Genomic DNA, 25,993 nt, shown 5'->3' with positions numbered 1-25,993 from the left:
CCCTGGAGGTTCTCATTAGACTGAAGGAGGCCGAAGACCTTGCTACATTTGGCGACCAACGTGGGGCTAAGGCATTGTCCTTGCAGCAGTCGCCCATAGCAACCGGCTTCGGCTCCATCAGGACTCCGTCTGGCTCCGTGGGAAGGTGGCAAGTAACCTTTACCCTGCTTATAGACTGTGTTGTCGCGTATACTATCAATGTGGGGAAGAACCAATAAGTCTCATTGCTCAGGAGAAGGATCAGCCTGGTCTTTTGACACTTCCCGCCAGCGCTGTGAGGGTTAATACAGACTCCAAAATGGACTCCATTACCGTTTTGGCTCGCCGCAGCAAGAAGAGGGCAGGCGCCACAGTTCCCAGAGCAACTACTCAAGGGTGTCCTGGCCATAACCCTCTTTTCCCCATAAAAGTTTGTAAGAGAAATAAACATCTCTTTTGCATTCAAGAAGTGTCTGGTGCCCAATAACTTTATCCATCTTGCACCCACTATGCCTCACAACCCACCATGTACAGAAGGATGTCAGCTATCTCTGGCCCTGGAGGTCCTCTTTAGGCTGAAGGAGACCGGAGACCTTGCTACATGTGCTAGGGGAAGGGGGAGGAGGGAGTGCTCTGTGTACTGGGGGGGGAGAGGGAGGAGAGTAAGGGAGGAGGGGGATCTGTGTACATGGGGAGAGACAGATCAGGTGGGAGCTCTGTACTAGAAGGAGTGTCACGTACCTGGTTGGAGGCTAAAGTGCCGAGAGGGCTCCCCTTGTGGCTAAGTGCAATACACCCCTGAAGATGGTACAGAAGGTATTGTGCCCAAAGAAGCACAGGTTGACAGATCGATACAGGAGAGCAGAGCCGGGGGTCACCTGAAGTATATCGGATGAGGTAGGATACACTGCTGGGCCAAAGTCTCTTAGGTAAGCTCAGTAGCACTTGGCAACGGTGCGTGCAAAAGACAGTAGTGAAAGCCAGGCCATTGGCCAAACACAGTGGATCCGTCAGGAGGAAGAAGTGGGTAGCAGAAACAGGATTTAGCCAAGGTCAAATACAGGAAGGCAAGCCAGGGATAGGTAATGGTAGCAAAGTCCACGATACAGGCCGGGATCAAACACTGGAGACAGTGGCGAAGTCAGTAAAGCAAGCCAGGGGGTTAAAACCAGAGGAGCATATCAGACAGGTCAGGAGCAAGCGGGGTCACAACCGGAAATCCAATAGAATATGCACAGGGGCTCCGGTACACAGGAAGGCTGATGACAATCCAGCAATGTGATAGGCTCAGCAGCAGTCTTTTATAGGCCAGTAAGTGGCCACATCTGTCACGTTGTGTGCCTATTGCGCACACACATCTGGCAATTAGCGCCGTTGCATATGCGGCCATTACCAGTACTGGCAATGTCATACCTCCCAACTTTTTGAGATGGGAATGGGGGACACTTATCAGCAAAAGTATGCAGACATAGGACACACCCCTGGCCACACCCCCTTATAGAAGAATTGTACAAAAAAAACAAGATTGGTTAAACCCACAAGTGCTTTATTTTATCACTACTATACTTTTATATTGGCTTTTGGAATTTACAAATGCAGCAATTTAGAAATCAGGTGAAAGGTTTAGTGCTGGGAAACACTTTTTGATAGATAAAAAGTGCATTTTATATACATCTTTATAGATCAGACCAAAATGAGGGACAAATGAGGAGGATTGAGGGACAGAGGGACATTGCTCCAAATCAGGGAAGGTCCCTTCGAAATCAGGGACAGTTGGGAGCTATGGCAAAATTGCCAGTTCTCCTACGGCCATTTCTCTGACAAGAAGAGGGGATCTGTGTACTGAGGGGAGAGGGAGGAGAGGAGAGCTCTGTGTACTGGGGTAAAAGATAGGGGGGGGGCCTCTGTGTACTGGGGAAGAGGGAGGATGGGGGAGCCCTATGTACTGGGGAAGAGGGAGGATGGGGGAGCCCTATGTACTGGGGAAGAGGGAGGATGGGGAGCCCTGTGTCTTGGGAGAAGGAGGAGGGGGAAGCTCTGTGTATTTGGGGAGAGGGAGGAGGGGGGAGCTATGTGTACAGGGAGGAGGGGGAGCCCTGTGTACTGGGGAAGAAGGAGGAGGGGGAGCCCTGTGTCTTGGGGGAGTGGGAGGAGGGGGGAGCCCTGTGTACTGGGGGGAAGAGGGGATGCTCTGTACTAAAGGAGAGGTGAGCTTTGTGGTGATGAGTGGGAGGGTCAGGGTTGAGTGAAGAGTTCTGTACTGGGGATGGGGGATGGGCTTTGCAATGGTGTTTCTTTCAGTGATGCCACTGATGTAGGGATTGTTTTTCTTTCAGTGACACCACCAACGCAGGGACATTTTCCTTCCAGTGACACCACCGACTCAAGGACATTTTTTCCTTCTGGAGACACCACTGACACGGAGACTTTATTTTATTTCAGGGATACCACTAACTCAGGGACATTTTTTTCCTTTCAGTTACACTTTGGTTGCCGCTATTTTTTTGCATAGAACAAAAATTTTGGTCCTCGCCACTATTGGCCTCCATCCTACCAGGAGGGGGGGGGGGGGGAGCAGGTCATGGAGCGTGGGGTGCTGGGTTTCCCATCTTCCCTCTAGGCTCTAGTTGATATTGTTCCACCACTGGTCCTTGTGCATCCAGAAAGTCCACTCACAAAAAAATGGAAGGTGTGTGTTCCCTTCAGCGCTACATATCCTGCTTAGACAAAAGGAACAAATAGTCTGAATGTCTGCTTTCAGAGATCAGCTGATTGGTTCATCTTTAACTTTCCCAGCTTTTGAAACTGACAAAGCATAGTGTGTAGGTTATAGTTAAAACTATAAATTATGGCAATGTTTTTACATTTTGAGTTCTTCAATTTATTAAAAAAACATACAAGTGATATGGTATCATTTAATATACTATATAGGTGCAGTTTGCCACAGTCTCTGTACAGCTGAGCAGAACACCTGTCAGGTATTTTATACAGATCCTGAAATTCTTGTATTTTCAGGCTATTGTTGCTCTACAATCCAAGTACACTCACTTAGAGCACTGAATTGCTAAGGGAGTGGTGAGGTTGGCAAACCACCCCTTCAAGGTGGGGAACGACTTGAGTAATTAGCTTCTAACCTATTGCAGCTTAATAGCACTATTAGACAGGGAACTTTTTCACATATTTTATCTCCTTTAGTTCAAACTCACAGACTAGCAGAGTAGACACAATGGCATCCACTACTGCAGCACCTGTGTATGGGGACATCTCTCCATTGCCAACAGGATTGAGAACATTTACTACTTTTCCAGACCTTCTTATGATACTTGAGTGGGTAAGTATTAATCTTGCAAGAAAACATTTATTTATTACATATATATATATATATATATATATATATATATATATATATATATATATATATATATATGTTGTATTTATAGTACTGGTAATTGCTGGTGTTAAGTTAATACAAGCAAATATATACTGTCAAGCTACACTTTTGTACCTTGTACCTACGAGTTTTCTTTTAATCTTTATAGTCTCATGTACTTATTGCACTTTCCTGCATGCTCAGAATGAACAACAAATGTGTTCTGTTTATTTTCAGTTAACGGTGTTAAACGTAACGCAGTCTTGTTCACACCATATGCATTGGACTGCGCTGGGCAGCCTCGACCAATGCAGTCTCAATTCATAGACCAGGAAATTTGCCTTGAGTCCTATAAGCTCAATTTACTCTACTGTGGTGTGTGTTGAAAACCCTTTTTCTTCTTTTTTCCTTTTTTTTTTTTTTTTTTTTCCCAGTGCAGCATATTGTGGTGAATGAAGTGACGTTTCAATAAAGTTGTAAACCGCGCAGCGCATCATTTGCAGCTAGGGTTGCCACCTCATCCCTTTAAACCCAAACACGTATGCATTACATTCTGAGGCTAACTTAATGCAGATAAGGCACCAAGTGAGTTTAAATTACCACCTTAATCAGTCACAGAACCTGTGTAATTAATGTGTTTGGTTTTAAAGGGATGAGATGATGCCCCTATTTGCAACATCTTATCACCGCTTCCTTTAGACTTGGTTCACACTATTGCGGTTACCCCTTGCTCTACCTGCTGGAAACACAGGGGAAAGGTCCCGTCACCTTTTTGAAAAAATTGCAACCGCAGAGAAACCGCATAGTGTTATGCATTTCCCAGCATGGAGAAATGTGCTGTGGTTTCCAGAGTGTGTGTGGGTGCCATTTAAAAAATTGAAGGCACCCCCAGGTTTTTTTTTTTTTTTTTTTTTGTGTGTGAATTGAACCTTATGTGTTGTGTTTAACCACTTGACAACTGGGTACTTAAACCCCCTTCCTAACCAGACCAATTTTCAGCTTTGGGTGCTCTCATACTTTGACAATTACTCAGTCATGCAACACTGTACCCATATGAAATTTTTGTCCTTTTTTTTTTTTTTTTTTTTTTTCCACACAAATAGAGCTTTCTTTTGGTGGTATTTATTCACCGCTGGGTTTTTATTTTTTTGCGCTATAAATCAAAAAAGACTGAAAATTCGATTAAAAAATTATTTGTTTCTGTTAAAATTTATTGGCAGAGTGTTGCCATTATTTACATTGAGCAGTGCTGTGGGCACTAAACATCCAGCCCACAGCGCTGCTGCCATCTCTCCCCCCTCGCACTGTACCGATCGGTACAAAGAAGGGAGGGAGGAACCGGCATCATGACGTGACGCCAGTTTGTTTACAAGTGATCGCTCCGTCATTTGACGGAACGATCACATGGTAAACGGCCACGATCGGCGGCTATTTACCGTGATGCGCCGGGTCCTCTGGACCCGGCGGTCACGGATTTTCCTGGGTGCGCAGGAGCAACATTCTAGAATGACGTCCCATGGACGTCCACCCAGAACTAGCCGACCACGCTGTTGCTGTCTTTCGGCAATGGCCCGGTCGGCAAGTGGTTAAAGTGGAACTTCAGTCATAATAATTTTTTTTTTTTTTTTCTTTCAACTTTCCATCTATTAAATCGTCTGCCCTTGTTGTTTTAACTTTGGATAGTAAGAGCCCTTTAACACTGAGCCGCCCCGGGCGTCGGCGGTAAAACGCAGCTATTTTTAGCGGTGCTATTCGGCCTCTAGCGGGGCGCTTTTAACCCCCACTAGCAGCCAAAAAAGGGTTAAAACCTCCCGCAAAGCGCTACTACAGCGGCGCTGCCCATTGATTTCAATGGACAGGGGCGCTTTAGGAACGGTGAGTTCACCGCTCCAAAGAAGCTGCTGGAAGGACTTTTTCTGATGCCCTGCCAGCGCACCGCTCCAGTGTGCAAGCACTCAGGAGCCGCTGTTTTAGGGCGCTTTGACAACGCTATTTTTACCGCTAAAGTGCCTCAGTGTCAAAGAGATCTAAAACTTTTTTGTTTTCTGTGAGTAAATACCTTATACAGCCAACTTCCTGTTTCTTGTCTGGAAAAAAGCCTAGGCTTATGACATCATGCACAGCTCACGCTCGTGAGAATTTGCCAGTGTAGCCATGGTGTTGCAGCTAGTAACAAACAATTCACCCCACTGCCAGACTTCATACATCCCTTCCAAAGACAATGAACAGTCTTTTGCTAGTTTTGTTTTTGTTGTTTTATTGGGGGGTACAACTTGGATAGGGATTAGGAATATGGGATGCCCATAGGATTCATCATTGCCATCATATTTGTAATTTAAGCACAACAGCACAATGTCAGAGCCAGAAGATTAGATGTGCATGAACATTGAAAATGTAAACATGTAAATCTCCTCCTGCATTTCCACATCTCCATGCAGACTGTCACTCCTCCTGCACAAACTTGGTTCCTTATATCCACACTGGTTTTCCTCCTGCGCAAAATTGTAGTTACTGGATTAAAGTATGTCACATCTTTTTCTATTGGGTAATAGGTACCCACTCTGAATAAGCCCCTCTACTGGCTCTGGTTGCTTGCTGCCTGGTAGTTTTAAAAGCATGACTTAGATGGTGGACTACTGTTCCCAGCCAGTCCAACTTGCAAATCCTGTGCCCTCAGGCCACATAGATTTGACACAGATCCCTACAGTCTATTCTCTGATCCAGGACTCTCCATCATCCACGGTGTGTATGATGAAGACTCTGCTAATGACCGTGTAAAAGCAGAGTTCCCTCACAGACTTCCTGGCACCTCCAGCCCTCCACTGTGGTAACACTCACCGACCTTCCACAACCCTGAGTCCTTGATGAGGAACTTGACCGGACCATGCGCTTTCCGAAAGCTTCACCTGCCCCTCTGCTCCAGGAGTTCTCTGCCACCGACCGTGTGGTGACCAAGATATTGCCAATGACCGTGTAGAGGCAAAGTTCCCTCAGCTCTCCCCGGGCCTCCTCCTGCGATCGGTACACCCCCCCCGATGGGGATGTCCTCCTGCTGCTGTCTAGCATTCCATTCCTCACTTCACTCAGTCGACTTCCCCCCCCCCCCCCAGTGGCATATCACCTTGGCTTATATAGGAGGCCCGCCCCCTGCCAATACCAATTGGGGATTGATGAGGGCTCCCACATGAGCTGCCTGCCACTCCAGTTCCAGGCCCAGCCCCTCTTCCAGAATCTTCTCTCTGGAAGCAGGGGAGGCACCCAATAGCTAGAGCACAGGTGGTCACACCCACTGCTGACCACTCCCAGCCCCCAGATCAAAACAGACAGGCCTAGCTTGCAGCATATGCCTAAATTTGCCAGTACTAAAAACCCTAGTAAAATAACCCTTACTAGCACCTACCTATTGGTAGAGGGTGCTAGATTAGGAAGGGAGGGGGGGTGAGTCATAAAAGGGCCAATGAGAGCTGCAGAGCTGGAGGTGTGTGCCTCTGTAAATCCAGGAAGTAAACAGGCAGCAGCTTTTAGCTGCCCACAGTTAAAATGATTGCAGCCAGACTCAGTGGAGGGAAATTTCTGCAGACTATTTGGCAAGTACAGAATTGCAGTATATATAAAATAATATGCAAAGTGATTGGCGGGAAGCTTCAGAATGGCAAATATTTTTAAACAGAAGATTTTTTTTTATTAAACAAATCAGCATTACAAAACAAAAGAAATTTAGTACAATCATTGTGGTGATAATGATATTAAGATCTATCTTCAGGCGATGGCCACTATTTATCAACTGTTCCAGCTGTGTACATGTCAAATATTTTTAGTTTTATAGTAATATAGTTTTTATTAGAAATTATGTGAGCAGACTGCAGTTCCTCTTTAAGTAAAATCTATCTCAATAACTGAATTCTAAGGCCCCTTTCACACAGGCATTTACACCCACCTATCTACGGGTTCGATCAGGTCCAGTAAGGAAAAGGACTGCCTCCGGAGTCTGTTTACACCCGGCCGACCATCAAGCTCCGCGGAGTCTGCCCGTGTCCCCTCTGCATAAACTGAGCAGACATGGATGTGACATCTCTCCTGTTTGACTCCGAATCCGATCAGCACACAGATCCCCTGCTGATCAGAGTGGCTTCCTGTAATAGGAGCCTAAACTAATTTGCCCTAAAATAGTTTCACACATGAATACCATATCTGTTAAATAACAGTAAGTTCACCTGTTTTCTGCACCTGCTACTGCAGTTTATTGTGTAGTAGGAATTTATGAGCTTCTGGCCACTAATCTAACATTTGCAGTTTTGTTTGACATTCTTTTGAGGCGTGACACAGGCATTTAAAGGGATAAGTTAACCTTCGGAACCCGTAACATGTTCCAGTACTGGCTGCTGCCTCTCCCCTGACCTCATGACAGAAGGGTTCTTCTCCCCACCCCTGCTGTCACTTTTTAAAAAGTAGGATTGTAGTTTTTTAATGGGCTGCAGGGGCGCTAATGAGAGCTCTGGTAGTTCATTGACATGTCCTCCGGCTTACAAACAGAAAACCTGCACAAAGGTATGGGCTGAAAGCCAGAGTACAAGTCTGCAGATGGCCACATTGCACCCATGATCTACTGATCATGAGTGCAATGCTTTCCAGGCTACTGCTGGGAAAAATATGAATGCACATATATTTGCAGCAAAAAAAAGTGCATTTATTATATTTTTTCATAAAGGTGAACTTTTATACTTTGTTTGATTTTATTTTTTTTTCAGTTTTGTCATTATCTGGGATAGTGTCATACCTGAATTGGATGCTACCAAACTGAGATATTTCCTGCCCCTCCCTTTTACCTGCTCCCTTTGCAAAACAAGGAGATTATAAGGAGAGGTAACTACTGGTCTCCTCTCTTCTCAGCAGAGAGTAAAGCCAGATTTGTGAATGACTACATCTCTTCTCCCTTCAATCATCCAGTGGAGTCTCTAGCTTTCATATTTGGGGGGGGGGGCCCAACTATAAAACGCAAATGTATTATATACATGTGGTGCCTTGAAAATGTTCGCATTTTGTCATGTTACAACCAAAAACGTAAATGTATTTTATTGGGATTTTATGTTATAGACCAACACAAAGTGGAAGTAAAAAGAAAGGACCGGAACACAGCATGTAATGCATAGGTGGAGGGAGTACATGACTGTGGCAGCAGTGGAGTTAACACAGAGGGGGAGTGTATATTAGTTAACCGAGGGGGAGGCACTAGGAGGGTCTTTATAAGTTCATCCCGCCCTGGGGGGAGTAACAGTTTTCCTGAAGAAAGTTCCCTGAAGAGCAGCATGGCTGACCTGGAGCGCCTGATGGAGCAGATGAGAGTAGAAGCAATGGTGAGAGGGGCAGCCTGGCTCCAGGACACCTTAGAGGAAGCAGTGAGGGGAACAGAGCCTGCATCTAGCAGGGGGGTAACGAGCGAAACTAGGACTCGGCGGTCGCGGCCCCCAGAGAGGTTTTTCCCCTGTACAGCGGCAGCCTGGGACTCACTCCGGTCCCTCAGCGGGCCCGCCGCCAAAGAGAGTGGCAAGCGAACGGGAGGGACGGGGGAGAACCGAAGGTGGACCGAATGGCGGTCAGCGGGATGCAGCGGGAGCGGCGCAGCGGCCTAGCACAGCCAGAGTGGAGAGAAGCGTTAGCCCCGCCCCCAGAGTGAGGGAGTCGGATGTGCGCAGCGGTGCACGAGGAGAGATCCCTGGGCCTTCTGGTTCCACGGCAGGGGGTCGCAGTAGAAGCGAGAGAGGACGGCCGGGTAGAGCAGCGATAGTACCTGACGGCAGGACTGTGGTTCCCAACACCGGTCCGGGCAAGGTACAGCAAAAAACGACAGGCAGATGGGATACGTGGAGGCGGGGGTGTACGGCCGCGGTTTCCACGGCAACCTTGGTGTCCAGGCCGGGTGGGCATTCATCGGCTGAGGAGGAAGAAGGAGAGTGCATTGGGGAGGATGAGCGGTCCGGGTCAGAGGAAGAGGTGCCCCCCCCCCCCCCTCCAGGAGGACAACAGCGGTGGAGAACAGAAGTCCGGCTGATGAGGCTACGCCTGTGCAGCCTGGTGAGTCTAATGTCATGATTTCTGTTGCAGGTCTGCCGAGTAGTGGGGGGCTGGGGGTTGCAGGTGTGAGTGAAGCTGGCAGAGTGAATGACACAAACGGGGGGCCTCTGGCTTAGGGGGTTTTCTTGGCAGGCATAAAAGAGCTCTTACAGCGTTTTGAAGCGGCAAAAAAGGGTCGCACTGGCCCGGCGGCGGCATGGGTTCCGCCGGGGGTTGCAGGTGGAGCAGAAAAAAGTGGAGGGCCGGTGGTGCAGGCCGCAGTCGCATTGCCCAGCCCAGCGGTGACAGGGAGTGGGGCCGCGGAAGGGACGGAAAAATCAGCGGAGGCAGCTGGCAGGCAGGACATAACAAGGTTGGCTGACGCGGCGAAAGGCGAGGTCTATGTTTGCTATGAGGGACCGTTAGGGTCGCACTTAAAACAAGTAGTGCGTGAAAAACTGTGAAAAGGTGAGTATGGGGAAATTTTTTCACTGCCACCATTGGAAAAATTTAATCTTGATAGAGTTAAGCCGCATGGCTCTAAGAAGGAGGATGAGGAGAAGAGGAGATATCGTTTGATCCCTAGAACGTTTGCTAACTGGTTGCAAGCCTTTGCGATTATGGCAAGTGTGATAGGGGAAAAACAACCCGAGCATTGTTCGGCACTGTTTTGTTATCAAGATGCTATTTGGTGAGGCGTACAGAGTTTATGGGGGAACAGCATGGTTGAGGTATGACGAACAATTCCGACAACGGAGGGTGGTCAAGCCGGCTCTGCGTTGGGATCACAAGGACATCAGCCTCTGGATGAAATTGATGACGACGGTGTGGGCCCCCAACCAGTTTTTTCAGGGGGGGGGGGCGGTGGACCTTCGTCCCAGGGACATTCGGTCGGAAATAGAAAAGGGGTTTGTTGGCAATACAACACCGGGACATGCAGGTTGGAGTCGCATGTAAGGATAAACACGAGTGTTCAGGGCGGGGGGATCTCACCCCGGGTCCAGAGGTTCCAAGCAGGGAAAAGCACGTACAGGAGAGACTGCAAACAAAAGGGAGGACCCCAGTGAAGGTGGAAAGGATGCGACCGTTTCTAGGTAGGTATCCGGACAGGGCAGCAGCTCAATTGTTGGAGGTAGGTTTTTTCGGTTGGCTTTAAGATCCCATGTGAGTTGACGGTAATTCCACCGGTTCCACGCAATTTGCGGTCAGCAATGCAACATCCGGATGTGTTTTGGAGAAGCTAAGGAAGGAAGTTGCATTGGGGCGGATGAGTGGCCCATTTCCAGCGGCGCCGTTTGACGATCTGGTGGTCTCGCCGCTGGGGGTGGTACCAAAAAAAAAAAAAAAAGGAACCAGGTAAATTTAGGCTAATTCATCACCTATCTTTCCCAAAAGGGGGGTCAGTGAACGATGCTATAGATCAGGGGGCGTGCTCCGTGACCTATACTTCATTCGACGCGGCAGTGGGATGGGTCCGTCGTTACGGTTAGGGGGCCCTGATGGCGAAAGCGGATGTGGAATCTGCTTTCAGAATACTGCCGGTGCACCAGGATAGTTTTAGGCTACTAGGTTGTCATTGGAACAATGAATTCTACGTGGACAATTGCTTACCCATGGGCTGCTCAATATCGTGCGCAATATTTGAACACTTTAGCTCCTTCGTGGAATGGGTTGTGCGGGATGTGTCGGGGGTGAATTCTGTTATTCAACACCCAGACGATTTTTCTTTGTATAGGTCCGGCGGCCTCCAGGATTTGTGTGGTGCTGTTAGCCACGCTGGAGCACATCGCAGATAGATTTGGCATTCCATTGGCTGCTGATAAGACGGAGGGACCGTGAACGGTCATCCAGTTTTTTGGGCATTGTCATAGATTCGGACGCAATGGAATGCAGGCTGCCGGACGATAAGCGGGAAGATCTGAAGAGAGAAATTGCAGGGCTTTTGGGTTTAAAGAAAGTGCAGTTAAGGACACTACAGTCAGTATTGGGCAAGCTGAATTTTGCACGCCGCATATTACCGATGGGGAGGGTGTTTAGTCGCAGGCTTGCGTCTAGCACGAGTGGAATAGAATCACCGTGACATTTCGTGCGATTAAGAGAAACGCACAGGGCAGATTTGAGAGTGTGGTATATGTTTTTGGAAGCTTTTAACGGTAGGGCACTGTGGATGTCTGGTCCAGTCAGCAACTTTGACCTGGAACTATTCACGGATGCCGCAGGTTCCACAGGTTTTGGGGCATTTTTTCAGGGACAATGGAGTGCAGGACCATGGCCCCAAGCATGGGTGGAGGCAGGATTCACGAAGAATCTGGTGCTGCTGGAGTTGTTTCCGGTAGTGCTGGCAGTGGAGCTGTGAGGAACATCATTCAGGGATCTGAAGGTGCGTTTCCATGGGGACAATTTGGGGGTGGTGCAAGTTATCAACGGGATTACGGCATCATCCACGCCAGTGATCAGGTTATTGCAACACTTAGTATTGCGCTGTCTGCAGTTGAATGTTTTCATTCATGCGGTACACTTACCAGGGGTGGAAAATGTGATAGCTGATGCGTTGTATCACTTTCAGTGGGACAGGTTTCGGGAGTTGGCGCCGGAGGCGGAGCAGCAAGGAGTACCTTGTCCCGAAGGGCTGTGGGGGATAGCATTGGCCTCATCGCGGGATGGATAAGGAAGTCGGTGAGTGGGTCTACATGGGCAGCGTACTCTAAAGACTGGTGCAAGTTTACCCAGTGAAGGGATCACAATTATGCCCGGTAGAAGCAGTTCGGGAATTTTTTTTTTAAAAGTTCGTTCAGAACGACCGGGCCCCCTTTTTTGGTACATTTAAGTGGTGAATTTTTATCTAGATTTCAATTTGCGGCAGTCTTTACAAAATGCATACGGGGTTTGGGCCTGGATGAGAATGATTTCTCGTCCTATTCGTTTAGGATAGGAGCAGCTACGGAAGCAGTCAGAAACGGTATGCAGGCACCGTTATGGGATCTCTGTTATGGGATCACTGTTATGGTATCTCTGTTATGGTATCTCTGTTATGGTATCTCTGTTATGGTATCTCTGTTATGGTATCTCTGTTATGGTATCTCTGTTATGGTATCTCTGTTATGGTATCTCTGTTTTGGGATCTCTGTTTTGGGATCTCTGTTTTGGGATCTCTGTTTTGGGATCTCTGTTTTGGGATCTCTGTTTTGGGATCTCTGTTTTGGGATCTCTGTTTTGGGATCTCTGTTTTGGGATCTCTGTTTTGGGATCTCTGTTTTGGGATCTCTGTTTTGGGATCTCTGTTTTGGGATCTCTGTTTTGGGATCTCTGTTTTGGGATCTCTGTTTTGGGATCTCTGTTTTGGGATCTCTGTTTTGGGATCTCTGTTTTGGGATCTCTGTTTTGGGATCTCTGTTTTGGGATCTCTGTTTTGGGATCTCTGTTTTGGGATCTCTGTTTTGGGATCTCTGTTTTGGGATCTCTGTTTTGGGATCTCTGTTATGGGATCTCTGTTATGGGATCTCTGTTATGGGATCACTGTTATGGGGATGTGGTAAAGAAGGTGGAATATAGGAGTTTTTTATTGTTCGGTTGTTTTTCTTTTCTTCTGTTTCAGATTCGTTGCTGAGGATGGTCTGGATCATGGGCCATTCTTACGTGTCCTGGGGGGCACGGAGAGGTGATGCACGTTTTTGAGGGTAGGCAATTGGGTTTCAGCAAACGGGAGGCATGTATCAAGTGGTTGGGGTTACCCGGCATGTTGTGGGGAAGGTTGGTTGCTGAGGTTCATCGGTATGCACAACGGGATAGGCCGCCGGACGTATTAGTTATTCATTTAGGCGGCAATGACTTGTGCATTAGGGCCATGGTAGACATTAAACGGGACATAAAGTAGGACGTTTGGCAGTTGAAGGAAGCTTTTCCTAAGATGGTGATTGTCTGGTCCGACATGGTGGCGCAGACATCATGGAGGATGGCTAGGTCGGTAGAAGGTGTGAACAGGGCACGGAGAAAAATAAACAGAGAAGTGAGCAAGTTTGTGATTAATAGTGGTGGTTTAACGGTGAGACACCTTGAACTTGAGTTTGAAACCTGGAGGTATTTAAGGTCTGATGGGGTTCACTTGAACGAAGTGGGTATAGACTTGTGGGCCTTAGGTTTACAAGATGGCATACAGCGAGCACTTCGGGTGTGGAGGGGCACACAAGAATAAGGTTTTATTCTCGTGTGCTGTGGCGGGCGTTGGTCTGGGCAAGAGAAAAAAGATGGCAAAAAGTAAGAGTTTTTTTGGGAGCCAGCGTTGATATGGCTCATGATGGTGGTTCCCGGTTAATGGAGGTTAACCGGGAAGTGATAATGGGGCTCTGCGGTCATTGGTAGTCTCTGAGCCAGCTTGTCGGCTTGAGGCCTATGTGACAAATTTGATGGGACCGCAGGGTAAGTTTTTGTTATTGGACACTGATGATTATGAAGATATTGCTCAGACCAACGCTTGAGAAATTAGACAGGTTGTTTAACAGATGTTGTTGTTTTGCTGTTTTATGTTGGATATGTTTTATATCCATAGTGTTGATATTCTAAGGTATATTTGTTTAAATAAAATAGGCTGCTACGGCCTTTTATACTCCAATACCGGTGTGGTCTGAATTATTGGGGTAAGGGTTTTTAGTGGTGGCAGAAGGGCATGTTAATTACATCTGTTATCCTACAGTCATGATAAATGGTTTTATTTATTTAGATGTGTGTTTTCTCAAGTCATCTTCCAGGACGGCACACCTGAGAGATGAGAGGCTCCTCCCGACAGGAAACGCAATCAATCAACAGCTGTTTTAAGTCCACATCCTTCCCCTTGATCCTCAGTTTTTGATTGTGTTTCTCCCTACACAGCGAAACTGTTTGTTTTTTTTCCAAGTGACCGAAGCCTGGGGCTGGTGGTCTCCCCCTGGGAGCCGGACCAAATGCCTGGGAAGCCTCTGGGTCTGGCAGGATATATTTATCCTTCCCGGGGGGTTCCCCTATCCTTTCTTCAGGGGGGGCAGTAAGAACTGGGAAAGCCCCCCTGATAGCTGAAGGCCCCTGGGTACAGTGGTGTACCCAGAACTTCAGGGGCCCTTATCCTGTCTCCCCTCTTACCTGTCCGGGCGTCCGTTCAGACGGGGGGTGCTGGCCGTCAGTTCTTTCCAGGGGGATCGTATCCCCTGACTTCTGGGCCCCTGGTAGCTTGCGTGGGCTGCTGGGGAGGGCACCGCCTGAACGACCCGCGTTCTTACCCAGAAGGGAAGGCTGAGAGTCAGCAGGAGCAGGCGCACACATCCTCCTTTCGAGGAGGCACCAATTCACTATGGTAATTGTCTGCCTAAACCACCTCAGATGGGAATGAGGAAGGTATGGCAACCCCCCCCCCCCATGTGTATATACTGACTGGTACAGTGCAGGACACAGCCTAACCTTGCAGCTCCCTAAAGGGACAGCAGTTGGAGGGGGGGGGGCACTTTGGCGGCTATCCTCCTTGCGTGTGGACCATAAGGATGGAAAAGCAAGCCCAGTGGCTGTGGCAAAAGGGGGAAGACGACAACGGTGAGTCAAAAATCCCCAATCCCAGCCAGATGGTTTCTGGGCATTTGAGATCATCTCCCCTGGGGTCTGGATTCAAATAGCCCAGAAGCTTTTGCTAAGAACACCAGCCACAGCTCCCTCTTACATCAATGATGCTGTATGGTGGACAAGTGGTGCAGAGGAGCGAATGTGCCTAAACCACCTCAGATGGGAAAGAGGTAGGTAAGGCATTTTTTTTCCCCTTCCACCTATATTTAGTGAGTGGTGCAGTGCAGTGCAGGGCCTGGGGTCTGCATAACAAAACAGCCCAGAAGCTACTGCTAAAAACCACCAGCCACAGCTCCCTCTTATAGCAGAGACACTGTGGTTATCACAATAGTAGGTTGCCAGCCTCTCCCTACGTACCCGGTTGTGGTACATAGCAAAGGGGGTGACCTGGTAGAACAAAGAGTTCCTTACTGGCCAGGTATACCACTGAACAAATTATTAATGGTGCAATGGTTGAAGGATTCAGGAGTAAGCTCCCTTGCACAGCAGGTGCACTAGGCTATCTGGCCCTATTAGCCCAGCTGCTAGGAATCTGAAGTTGCTCCAAGATGCTTAAAAGCTGACCTAACCTTCAACAATGTGGCAGGGACCAAGCTTCTGTGTGGCACAGTAGGGGTTCCCTTGTGACAGATCCTCCTTTTGGGGGTTGCTTGCTATGGGTAACTTTTCATAAGCTCCAACCTCCCACTCCACTCTTACATTGTGGTTATATTTTAATGCAGGGGGTAAGAAAAACCTTTTTGTTGGTTTGGGCTACAGTCCACTCAGTGACAGATCTAAAAGCGATTTACCATAAATCGTTTTCCTATATCCTTTTGAATAAGGATTTTCTGTGCAAACATATGCAAGAGCTAGATGGCTATATGATTGCTTGTTTAAGGCCTGCAGGTGGCTATTTACCTCCAGGCTAAATTGGTAACCACCCTTTCTAGGGGTCTTAAATTGGTCTCTAGGGCTGGGCTCATTGAGACTTTAGTTACTAATCAGCCCCACCCGTGTATGAGCTGGCTAGCGTTTGCTCAATCTACGGAGGTAAGGTAGGACAACAGCTACTATAGTAAGGTGTCCAACCATTTTAGGATTGGTTCCTTCACTGGTAGTGAATGATTAGTATCTACAGCCCAGGCTAGGCCTATGAAAAAAATTGCCCCTGTTTTGGTTATTTCATAAAGGGATACACCATGACTCCTTGGCTGGTCACCAGTAGACCTCAGTAGTGAAGGTTTGTCCTTGCTGGGGTGTTTGGTGGCACAGCAGAAATACACATTGAGATTTGTGACATCTCTGCTCATAAGGGGTATATTGCTGTACATCAGAAATGCACTGCACTGAAGCTTGTTGGGTGTCCTTTATGTCCTAAAGGTACTGCTTTGTTTGGCTACAGATCAGAAAAATACAACAGGGAAGGTGGTCTGTACTTTCTGGTTTTGTGCCACACAGCAGAAACGCACATCATTGAGTCTGGTAAAGACATCTCTGCTCATAAGTGTTATATTGCTGCACATCAGACCTACACAAGATTGAGGTCTGTCTGTGGGGGTTTTGTGTCCTGTATTACTGCCTTATTGGTTGCTTATCAGAAAGGCAGCAGGAAAGATTGATGGTCCTGATTTGTCGGGCTCCATAACAGAAGTACAAATTGAACCTGGGCCAGGGGTAGTACATATACTGCCTTTGGTAATCGGTACAGCACCACAAAGTGGCGTCGTGCTGATTCAGACAGTGCTATTAACGGCAATGGCTGCTGATTTTAGGCATGCGATTTGACATGTTGAGTCGCATGCCAAATCGCTTGAAGATGGATGTGCTATCTCTATTCAGAATTGTTAGATTGTTGCACATCAGAGATATACACGACTGAGGTCTGTCTGTGGGTCCTGTATTACTGCCTTATTGGTTGCTTATCAGAAAGGCAGCAGTGAAGATGGATGGTCCTGATTTTGTTGGAAAATACAAAATTGAACCTGTGCCTGGGGTAGTACACATACTGCCATTGGTAATCAGTGCAGCACCACAAAGTGGCCCGTACTGATTCAGACAGTGCTATTAACGGCAATGGCTGCCGATTTTAGGCATGCGATTTGACATGTTGAGTCGCATGCCAAATCACTTGAATATGGATGTGCTATCTCTATTCAAAATTGTTGTTGCACATCAGACACATACAAGATTGAAGGTTGTCTGTCCTTTATGTCTTACATTTACTGCCTTATTGGCTGCATATCAGAAAGGACACAACAGTGAAGGTTGTTTGTCTTTTTCTGATTTTGTTTTTGCTGCTCAGCAGGGAGACACATTGAGCGTGATGGCATCTCTGCTCAGTATTGATATATGCTACACATCAGACATACACAAAGATTGAACATTGTTTGTGTCCTGTATGTCCTATATTTATTGCCTTATCGTCTGTATATCAGGCACAGCAGTAAGTGGTGTTTCTCATTGATCTTCCTTGCTGTTTCTTAGGTATACACAGTAGGGGGTTGTTGGCTGCACTCCTCCAGGGAGCCACAGCATGGGGACCCCTTGTTCAACCTGAAAACTGCTTTTCCTGCGACCTGTGTAATCTTGAGGTCTGTGGTTCCGTAAGCAGGGACTGCTGGAGACGCTGCGACCTGGAGTCGCACAGTCACGAATGGTACCCTTTGGAAGCCATAGTATATGACTTCTCAGGCGTCTTGCAGTCCCAAGTGGCAGGTTGGGTCACATGGGTGTGGGAACCCTAAGCTTATCTGTCCCTCCTGTTGAGGTTTTGCTACGCAGCAGGGATACTCATTGTGGAGTTATTGCCTTATTTTGCAGTAGACCAGAAAGATCGCAGCTGTAAAGCCTGTCTGTTGTTTCTTTGTTTTTATGTTGCTGCACAGCAGAAATACTCAACATTGAAGCTTGTTGGTGCATGGCACTTCAGAAAAACCCAATGCTGTAGGTTGCTTGTGTTCTTTCTGTGTTGGTTCTATGTAACGGCACTACAGAACTGCATAACAGAAAGGATTGTCTTATAACTGTACTTGGTGGTTCGTCATAAATACGCAACATAGAAGTTTGGGTCTTTCTGCCTTCTCTTTAAGGCCTTGTTTTGCTGTACATCAGTAAAACACCATTGTAAAAGGGGGTTCCCGTCCTTTTTGTATTTACCAGTTATGACCTAGCTAGCTGCACTTCAGAAATGCGCAGCATTTAAGGCGTGTTTGTGTCTTAATGTTTACATATTGGCCGCACATCAGAAAACCAGACTGTGAGGTTCAGATTTGGGTCTCTTCCCATGTTTGATATGTTGGTTTAGCTAGTCACACTCAGATACACAACATTTTTGTCTGTTTGTGTCCTTTCTGTTTAAATCTATTGTGCTATGTCCACAATCTATGATTTTTTTCTTTTTATTTGTGATATTAATAATACATGTATCACCTTTTGTATTTCAGCCTTCTCTTCCGTGGAAGGGCCAGGAATTCTGGCTGCAAATGTCACATGTCAGAAAGCCTCGACCCCTTACTTTCAGGGATGCCAGAGCCATTTCCTAGGGTTGAAGCCCGGTAGAGTTATGGGTCACTGGAGGAAGGCGATAATGAGTCGCCCTGTAATAAGAACTTGGGAAGTTCGGTTCAGAGGAGTTTTATGGCCTGAAGATGAAGTATAAAGATGTATACCCGACCAAATAGGTTACAGCTCGGTGCATGGCCTTCATTTTGCCCTTCTAGCAAAACTAGATGTAGCAGTATGAGTGTTCTCCTCCTGCTACGGATGGTAATCTCCTGAGTAGGCTCTCAGGCATAAGTAAAACTATAGATTGGGCATGCCTTAAACCCAGGGGTTAAGTTTTTGTTAATCTATTTCCCTTAAGTAGGTTTCCCTTCAGTCTTTGCTGACGTAAAGATAAAAATGAACAAAAAAGGTTGTCTGTCAGGGGCCCCCCTTTTGGCAGTTTTATTTCCCTGGACAGGGTTGTGTTAAGACAGGTGTCACCCAAGCACCAACAGTGGCTTCAGCCTTCCTGAGAGAAGAGGTAGTCAGCCTTTCTCCCACAACACTGACAGGGACATGTGATTTTCTGCCAGCAGCATCTATGGAGTTAAAACAAACTTCTCCAGCTGAAGATCTGGTAACTGAACAGAGGGTCCAAGACCTCTGTCCCACACTTTTACCAATTCCAGAGACTGGGGATTTAATAGACGTTTCTGTAGAGGAGGACCCACCTGGCAAACCCCCAGCAGAAGTGCTGGCAACCGGACAGAGGGTCCAAGACCTCTGCCCCACACCTGCAGCAATTGTGGAGGCCCAAGGTGAGGAGGTGGCAGTCAGGATCCAAGGAGAGAATGCAGTCATCACCTCACAACTGCAGCTTGATCTGGTGTCGGTTGATGGGGCTTCAGTCCCCACCTGTATACCCCAGGGATGCTGGGCAGTCGGCCCTGATCCCCAACAGCAGGATGGAGTGAGCCCAGTCCCCCTGTCTTCTCTCCAGCGGCAGAAAGGATTCCAGGGAGAAGGGCCAGTCCGGGCCTCTCCCCAGCGGCGGATATGTTCTCTGAGAGAGGCAGAGGTTGGCTGGGTGAGTAATACACTGTTTGGGATGATTTGTTTGGGGTACTGTGTGGGTACAGGCAGTAGAGGACTGGAACTATGGACTAACTTCGGAGTCAACCCGTCTGGGGTCTCCTCCTGTGTTAGTCTCCTGCCGAAAGGGGAGAAATGTCACGGACCTGGCCGGAGCAGAGGCTGTTGGAGAGGACTGTGTGCAAGCCTGTTGCCCACCGATTATGGGCCCTAGCATTTGAGGTGAATGAGAAATCCAGTCTGAACTGTATTAATCGGACTCAGTCATGTATATATTGTATGGGGACTCCTTACTGTAGATTTGTGTCCCTGAAGAGGGAGGGGGGGATTCCTCCAGCAGCCCCCTGCTGATAAGACTGATTCATTCTGCTGGGACACATCCTGTGAGGAGATGCTGGTGTTATCAACATGTGTTTATGTTAATTGAGAGAGCTGATCACATTAGCCACCAGCCCTGGCTAATAGACGAATGGTCTAGGCTGAGGAGGGGGGAGATTGTTGTTTGTATTGTTAATTGTATTAATGTGTGAAGCTCGGTGCCCACAACACTGTCATCTGGTCTGGGTACATTTTGTAGTAAATTAGGTCATGTTAATTAGGTTAGCTTTGAGTCATCCCTGCTGTATAAAGGTCTGTGAGATCTCAAAATAAAGGTAGTTCTGATGTACTCCAAGACTGGTGTTGTCTGGTTCTTGGGGTTCCTATAGCCAGATCCATTGGACTCGTGTTCCAGAACTTAGGAAGCGGTATATGACGGAAGCACTCAAGCGGAGTGTGGGACGTTCCGTGACAACAGGCTCCCTTATTGATCAATGTAGTGTCCTTGTCTTACAACACAGCTCTCCGATTAATCTTTTTAGTGGTTCTAAGCAGCACCTATAGGCAGAATAGGCCATTGTTGTTAGATGTGTGACAGGCAACATTGATAACCTACAAGTTTAACATGTTTTCTGATTCCATCTTTAAGAGCCCACTCCACCTAGATCCTACATCCGAAGCAGAGAAGGCAGGGACACCGGTGGAGTAGACCGGCAGATCAGCCGCATGATCCAGCTAAGATACCTTCATCAAGCATATGGAGTGAAGGTAAAGCTCACTGCAGAACCGAGGTTCGCCAAGAGGGTCTTGCAGTGGTCCCACCCTAAAGGTAGGCCTGAGCTACTTGATTATCCTCTCAGGTGTGCCGTCCTGGAAGATGACTTGAGAAAAGTACTAGTTACTTACCGGTAACTGTCTTTCTAGGAAATCTTCCAGGACGGCAGGCCTACTTCCCACCCGTTGGAGGAGGGAAAATTTTAGAACACTAGAAGGTGAGTACCTATGAGGAATGATTTCCCTTGTGAAACAGGTTCAGAAGTTACTTCTCTACAAACTGAGGATCAAGGGGAAGGGTGTGGACTTAAAACAGCTGTTGATTGATTGTGTTTCCTGTCGGGAGGAGCCTCTCATCTCTCAGGTGTGCCGTCCTGGAAGATTTCCTAGAAAGACAGTTACCGGTAAGTAACTAGTACTTTTTTTTTTTTTTTTTTTTTTTTTTAATGGTTAAAACAATATAAGCACTATTTGACGCTCTCTCTCATATATCGAGTCATAATGGAGGAAAGCATGATCTGTTAGTCCAGGGTGACTAAAAAGCTTTATTTGACCAAACTGAAGTGTGAGGTCACACTCTGAGGTGAGCGCATTTCTTTTGTGGGAGCATTGAGGTGAATTGATACAAAGCACAGCTTTTTGAGGTTTGTGAAGACTACAGGGTAAATTTTTTTTTTCTGACATTATTCATTAACTATTTAATTGCACTTAAAGGGAGGTTCGTGTTTTTTCACCTTAATGCATCCTATGCATTAAGGTGAAAAAACACCTCGCTGTCATGGGCCCCCAGCCCCCCTGTTTTACTTACCTGAGCCCGTTCACCTACTGTGCACGTCCCCCCCCCCCAGCGTCTTCTCCACTGAGTCTGGCCGTTGAATGGATAGATAGCAGCGCAGCCATTGGCTCGCGCAGCTGTCAATCACATCCAATGACGTGGCCGCCAGGGGGGCGGGACCGAGTCATACACTTGGCATCTATGGACGCCAAGTATATGACACAGGAGCTTCCCAGAGGGGATTAGCTTTAGCGGGGAGGAGCCGAGACAGCCACCGTGGGACCCCAGAACAGCAGGATCGGTGCCACTCTGTGCAAAGCGAACTGCACAGTGGAGGCAAGTATAACATGTTTTGTTATATAAAAAAAAAAAAAACGAACCTATACAACCACTTTAAGCATGGGATTTATATTATTATAAGAAGAAATATACATGAATGTATATATTTGTTCACATGTTATGATGGCACTCATATTGGCACCGGAGAATTGAGACCCTTCCTTTTTTGAATTGGACACAGTAAGCTATCAATGATAACTGATCAGAGTAAACGGTGTTAACGCTGTTTCAGTTTATGAATGGACAGGAGCCTCTGTGTCCTGTCCATTCATCTTCAATGCTGAGGCTGCTGAGAAAGGGACTGGGGAATCGCTGTCCTCAGTCCCTTTTCTCTGTCTCAAAGGGGAGATGTCGGGTCTGTTTAGAGCCCACCAACAGGGCTAAGAAAAAAAAAAAATGCAATAAATCTTAAATTAAATTGTAAAAAAAAAAATAAAATTGTAAACTACTGAAGCCCCAACCCTCTCGCGCGCCCCCCCCCCCCCCAAAAAAAAAAGCATTGTGGAAAAAAGGAAAAACAAAATCGTGTTGTTTTTTTTGTTTTGTTTTTTTGCCGCTTCTATGCATTTACGTAGTCAACAAGAGGTTGACCTAGGAAAAGAAAAACAGACAGCACATGAAAGTATTCAATGAGTTACTAATATATCCAGCAAGTACAGCAACTGTGCTAAATAACAATTCACTTAAAGTGGAAGTAAACCCTCCTATAGTTTTCAGCCAAGGAAGCTGCCATCTTGGCCCCTGTTTAATCTTCAACTGCCATGATGCTGCACATGTGCTCCAGCTATTGGATGGTTTGACAGTTTGGTTGAGAGCACAACCAATGTGACAGTTACATTGCTGGCATGTGCTGGAAATGTTACTGTTTTTTGAAACTTTAAATCTATGGGTTTACTTCTGCTTTAATTCAACTACTTGCCGCCTGCCATATAGCAAATTGGTTTAGTTATCCTGATCGGACGTCATATGACGTGATCAGGATAACGAGCAGTGCGGTGATCAGTTGTGTGGCGTGTCAGTCTGACACACCGCAACTCTGATCTAGGTAAAGAGTCTGACAGAGACTCTTTACCACGTGATCAGCTGTGTCCAATCACAGCTGATCACAATGTAAACAGGAAAAGCCATGCATCGGCTTTTCCTCACTCGTGTCTGACGTGAGTAGAAGAGAGCCGATTGGCTGCTCCTCTGATGCATCCCCCCCCCCGAGGAGGACCACCAGGGATTCCCCCAGGACCACCAGAGATGCCAATCAGTGCTCATCACTAACGCCTGCCAATCAGTGATGCCCATCAGTGCTGCAAATTGGTACCCATCAGTGCCACCTCATCTGTGCCCGTCAGTACTACCCTATTGGTGCCCATCAGTACTACCCCCATCGGTGCCCGTCGGTACTACCTCATCGGTTATTATAAAAAATAAGTGTAGCGCTGAATAGTGACTGAGTGAATAAAAATATATACACTCAGAACACCTATATCACGGAAGTGGAATAAATGAACAGAGAAAACTGTGAGCAAATAAATGCATATAAAGTATAGCATCAAAATGAACTCTAAAAATGCTGTGAAATAATAGCAATGCACACAGGAATAAAAAGACCAAATGTCCACATATAAAGTGTCCAATATTGGGAAAACTTTCTCTTCTATCTTCACCAAAGTAGAAAGTGCGCCAAAACAGACATTCTGATAAAAGAATGGGTACTCTTACCGGATCGGGTGGATGCACATACCTTATGGCAGTGAGTCTATAAGGCTTTTAGGGTACTGGGTCCCTAGTGGTGTGATGATGCCAGACTGGATTGTATCCTACGGGCCACAGACTCCAATCCAAACGAGGTTGGGCAATAGTTTTAAATGAAGGTTCCAGAGTGGTCGGCAACCAAACTAATTCAAGAATGGTGGTGGTGAAGACTAGTCAGTTGAAACGTGTCGGGCCAGCACTTCCTGCTTCCCACATTACGTATTTTTATGCTTTTGTGATCACTTTTATACTATTAGGTATTTTACCTCCAATAAACCTATTTTGGTTGATCTACGCCATGTGGAGTTCCCTTTTTCATGTTTGAGCACGATGACCACCTTTGGACCACCACCATTCTTGAATTAGTTTGGTTGCCGACCACTCTGGAACCTTCCTTTTAGAGCCATTGCCCAACCTCGATTGGATTGGAGTCTGTGGCCCGTAGGATACCATCCGGTCTGGCATTATCACACCACTAGGGACCCAGTACCCTAAAAGCCTTATAGATGCACTGCCGTACGGTATGTGCGCCTACCCGATCCGGCAAGAGTACCCATTCTTTTATCAATGTCTGTTTTGGCGCACTTTCTACTTTGGTGAAGATAGAAGAGAAAGTTTTCCCAATATTGGACACTTTGAATGAGTGACTTATATAGCGCTACCTGTGCGAACTGAATCGCCTCAGGGCGCTTTTTTTTTTTTTTTTTTTTTTTTTTTTTTTTTTTTTTTTTTTTTTTTTTTGCTGCCGGTGTCCATCTGCAGTATAGCACGGTCCTTTTGCCCCATGGGGTCCTGACACGCTTACAACATACACATATTTGGCCAATTTTTCGACAGGATCTAATTAACCTACCAGCATGTCTTTGGAGTGTGGGAGGAAACCGGAGTACCCGGAGGAAACCCACGCAGGCACAGGGAGAACATGCAAACTCCAGGCAGATGGTGTCGTGATCAGGATTTGAACCAGCGACCCTATTGCTGCTAGGTGAATGTACTAACCACTACACCACTGTGCTGCCCTTTATATGTGGACATTTGGTCTTTTTATTCCTGTGTGCATTGCTATTATTTCACAGCATTTTTAGAGTTCATTTTGATGCTATACTTTATATGCATTTGTTTGCTCACAGTTTTCTCTGTTCATTTATTCCACTTCCGTGATATAGGTGTTCTGAGTGTATATATTTTTATTCACTCAGCCACTATTCAGCGCTACACTTTTTTTTTTCATAATTTCTGATTAGACTTGGTTTGTGTGTCAACAGCTTATTGTTCACTTCTTTAGCGCAGCATTTTCACACTACCTCATCGGTGCCCGTCAGGCTCGGTTCACACGGGGGCGACTTGTCAGGCGACCTAGCCGCCTGACAAGTCGCCTCCCGTTCTGTACAATGGAACCGTTCTAATCGGAGCGACGCAAGTCGCTCCGACTTAGAAGAAAGGTTCCTGTACTACTTTGGGGGCGACTTGCATAGACTTCTATACAGAAGTCGTCTTGCAAGTCGCCCCGGCAGTCGTGTGCAGGTCGCCTCGGTGAGGCGACCTGCAAGTCGTACCGCGTCTAGTGTGAACCGGCACTAAGTGAAGGAGAAAACTTACTTGTATACAAAGTTTTGTAACAGAAACAAAGAAATGTGTGGTGGTTTGTTTGTTTTGTTTTTTTTTTGTTTAGCAGAAAATAAAAATCCCAGGAGGTGATCAAATACCAGCATAATAAAACTCTATTTGTGGGAACAAAATGATAAAAAATTTTGTTTGGGTACAGTGTAGTATGACCGTGTCATTTAAAAAGCGACAGCACTGAAAATTGGCTTGGACAGGAAGGGGGGGGGGGGGGGGGAGGAGAGAGTGCCCTGTATTGAAGTGGTTAACATAAACTAAGTTCTGTCTAATCCCTCATACACATCAAACACCCACAGCTCCATGAAATGTTTTGTGTAAATTCCTCTGATTATGTTTACTGCTTTCCCAGTAAGAAAATTCCAATGCAGACTTAAATCCTGGATGGTGGCTGTGAAACACTTCTTTTTTTTGTCCATCAGTCTTTTTAACATCAGCAACGATGCTGTTGTGGCATCATCAGCCGATGTGATTCAGGCTCACTATATTATAGACCAAATAAAATGGGACGAACTGACGCACTACAGCAGGGTTTCTCAACTAGGGTTCCTCCAGAGGTTGCTAGGGGGTCCTTGAGCAATTTCAGCCTCTGAGATAAGTTCCAACTGACACCATTGATCTTTTTAGCTATCTGTAAGCAGGGCTGGTACTAGGGGTGGGCAGGAGGGACAGCTGCCCATGGCGGAATGATTTACAATATGAAGAGGGCGCAGTTTGATGGGTACAATCCTGCCTAGCACAGAATATGTTGCCGAATGTAACACAGGCAGAGATTGGCTGTCCCTGCATGTAGGCTACATTGTAGCACTACACCCGCCTCCTGCCTGCACAGTACACTGTACTCTTCTCTGAGTGACAGGAGAGTGGAGGAGACGAGCACA

The 25,993-nt window shown here is 46.8% G+C and overlaps 1 protein-coding gene across 2 annotated transcripts in view; it reads left to right on the top strand.

Moving 5' to 3' along the window:
- Window positions 1-3,081: 3,081 nt before the first annotated feature.
- LOC141140660 (myelin and lymphocyte protein-like) overlaps window positions 3,082-25,993 on the top strand; it is a 398,217-nt gene continuing 375,305 nt past the window's right edge. The window contains exon 1 of one of the 2 annotated variants that reach the window (XM_073628061.1): window positions 3,082-3,310. In XM_073628061.1, coding sequence (XP_073484162.1) covers window positions 3,206-3,310 — 105 coding nt within the window. In that variant the 5' untranslated portion in view covers window positions 3,082-3,205. The remainder of the gene's footprint in view (window positions 3,311-25,993) is intronic. The other variant, XM_073628059.1, reaches the window with a different exon arrangement.

Source organism: Aquarana catesbeiana, linkage group LG04, assembly GCF_042186555.1.
Source record: "Aquarana catesbeiana isolate 2022-GZ linkage group LG04, ASM4218655v1, whole genome shotgun sequence".
In the NCBI taxonomy this organism is placed as follows: Eukaryota; Metazoa; Chordata; class Amphibia; order Anura; family Ranidae; genus Aquarana; species Aquarana catesbeiana.
Note: the sequence above shows the minus strand (reverse complement) of the source record. Positions and strands in the feature narration are given on the sequence as shown.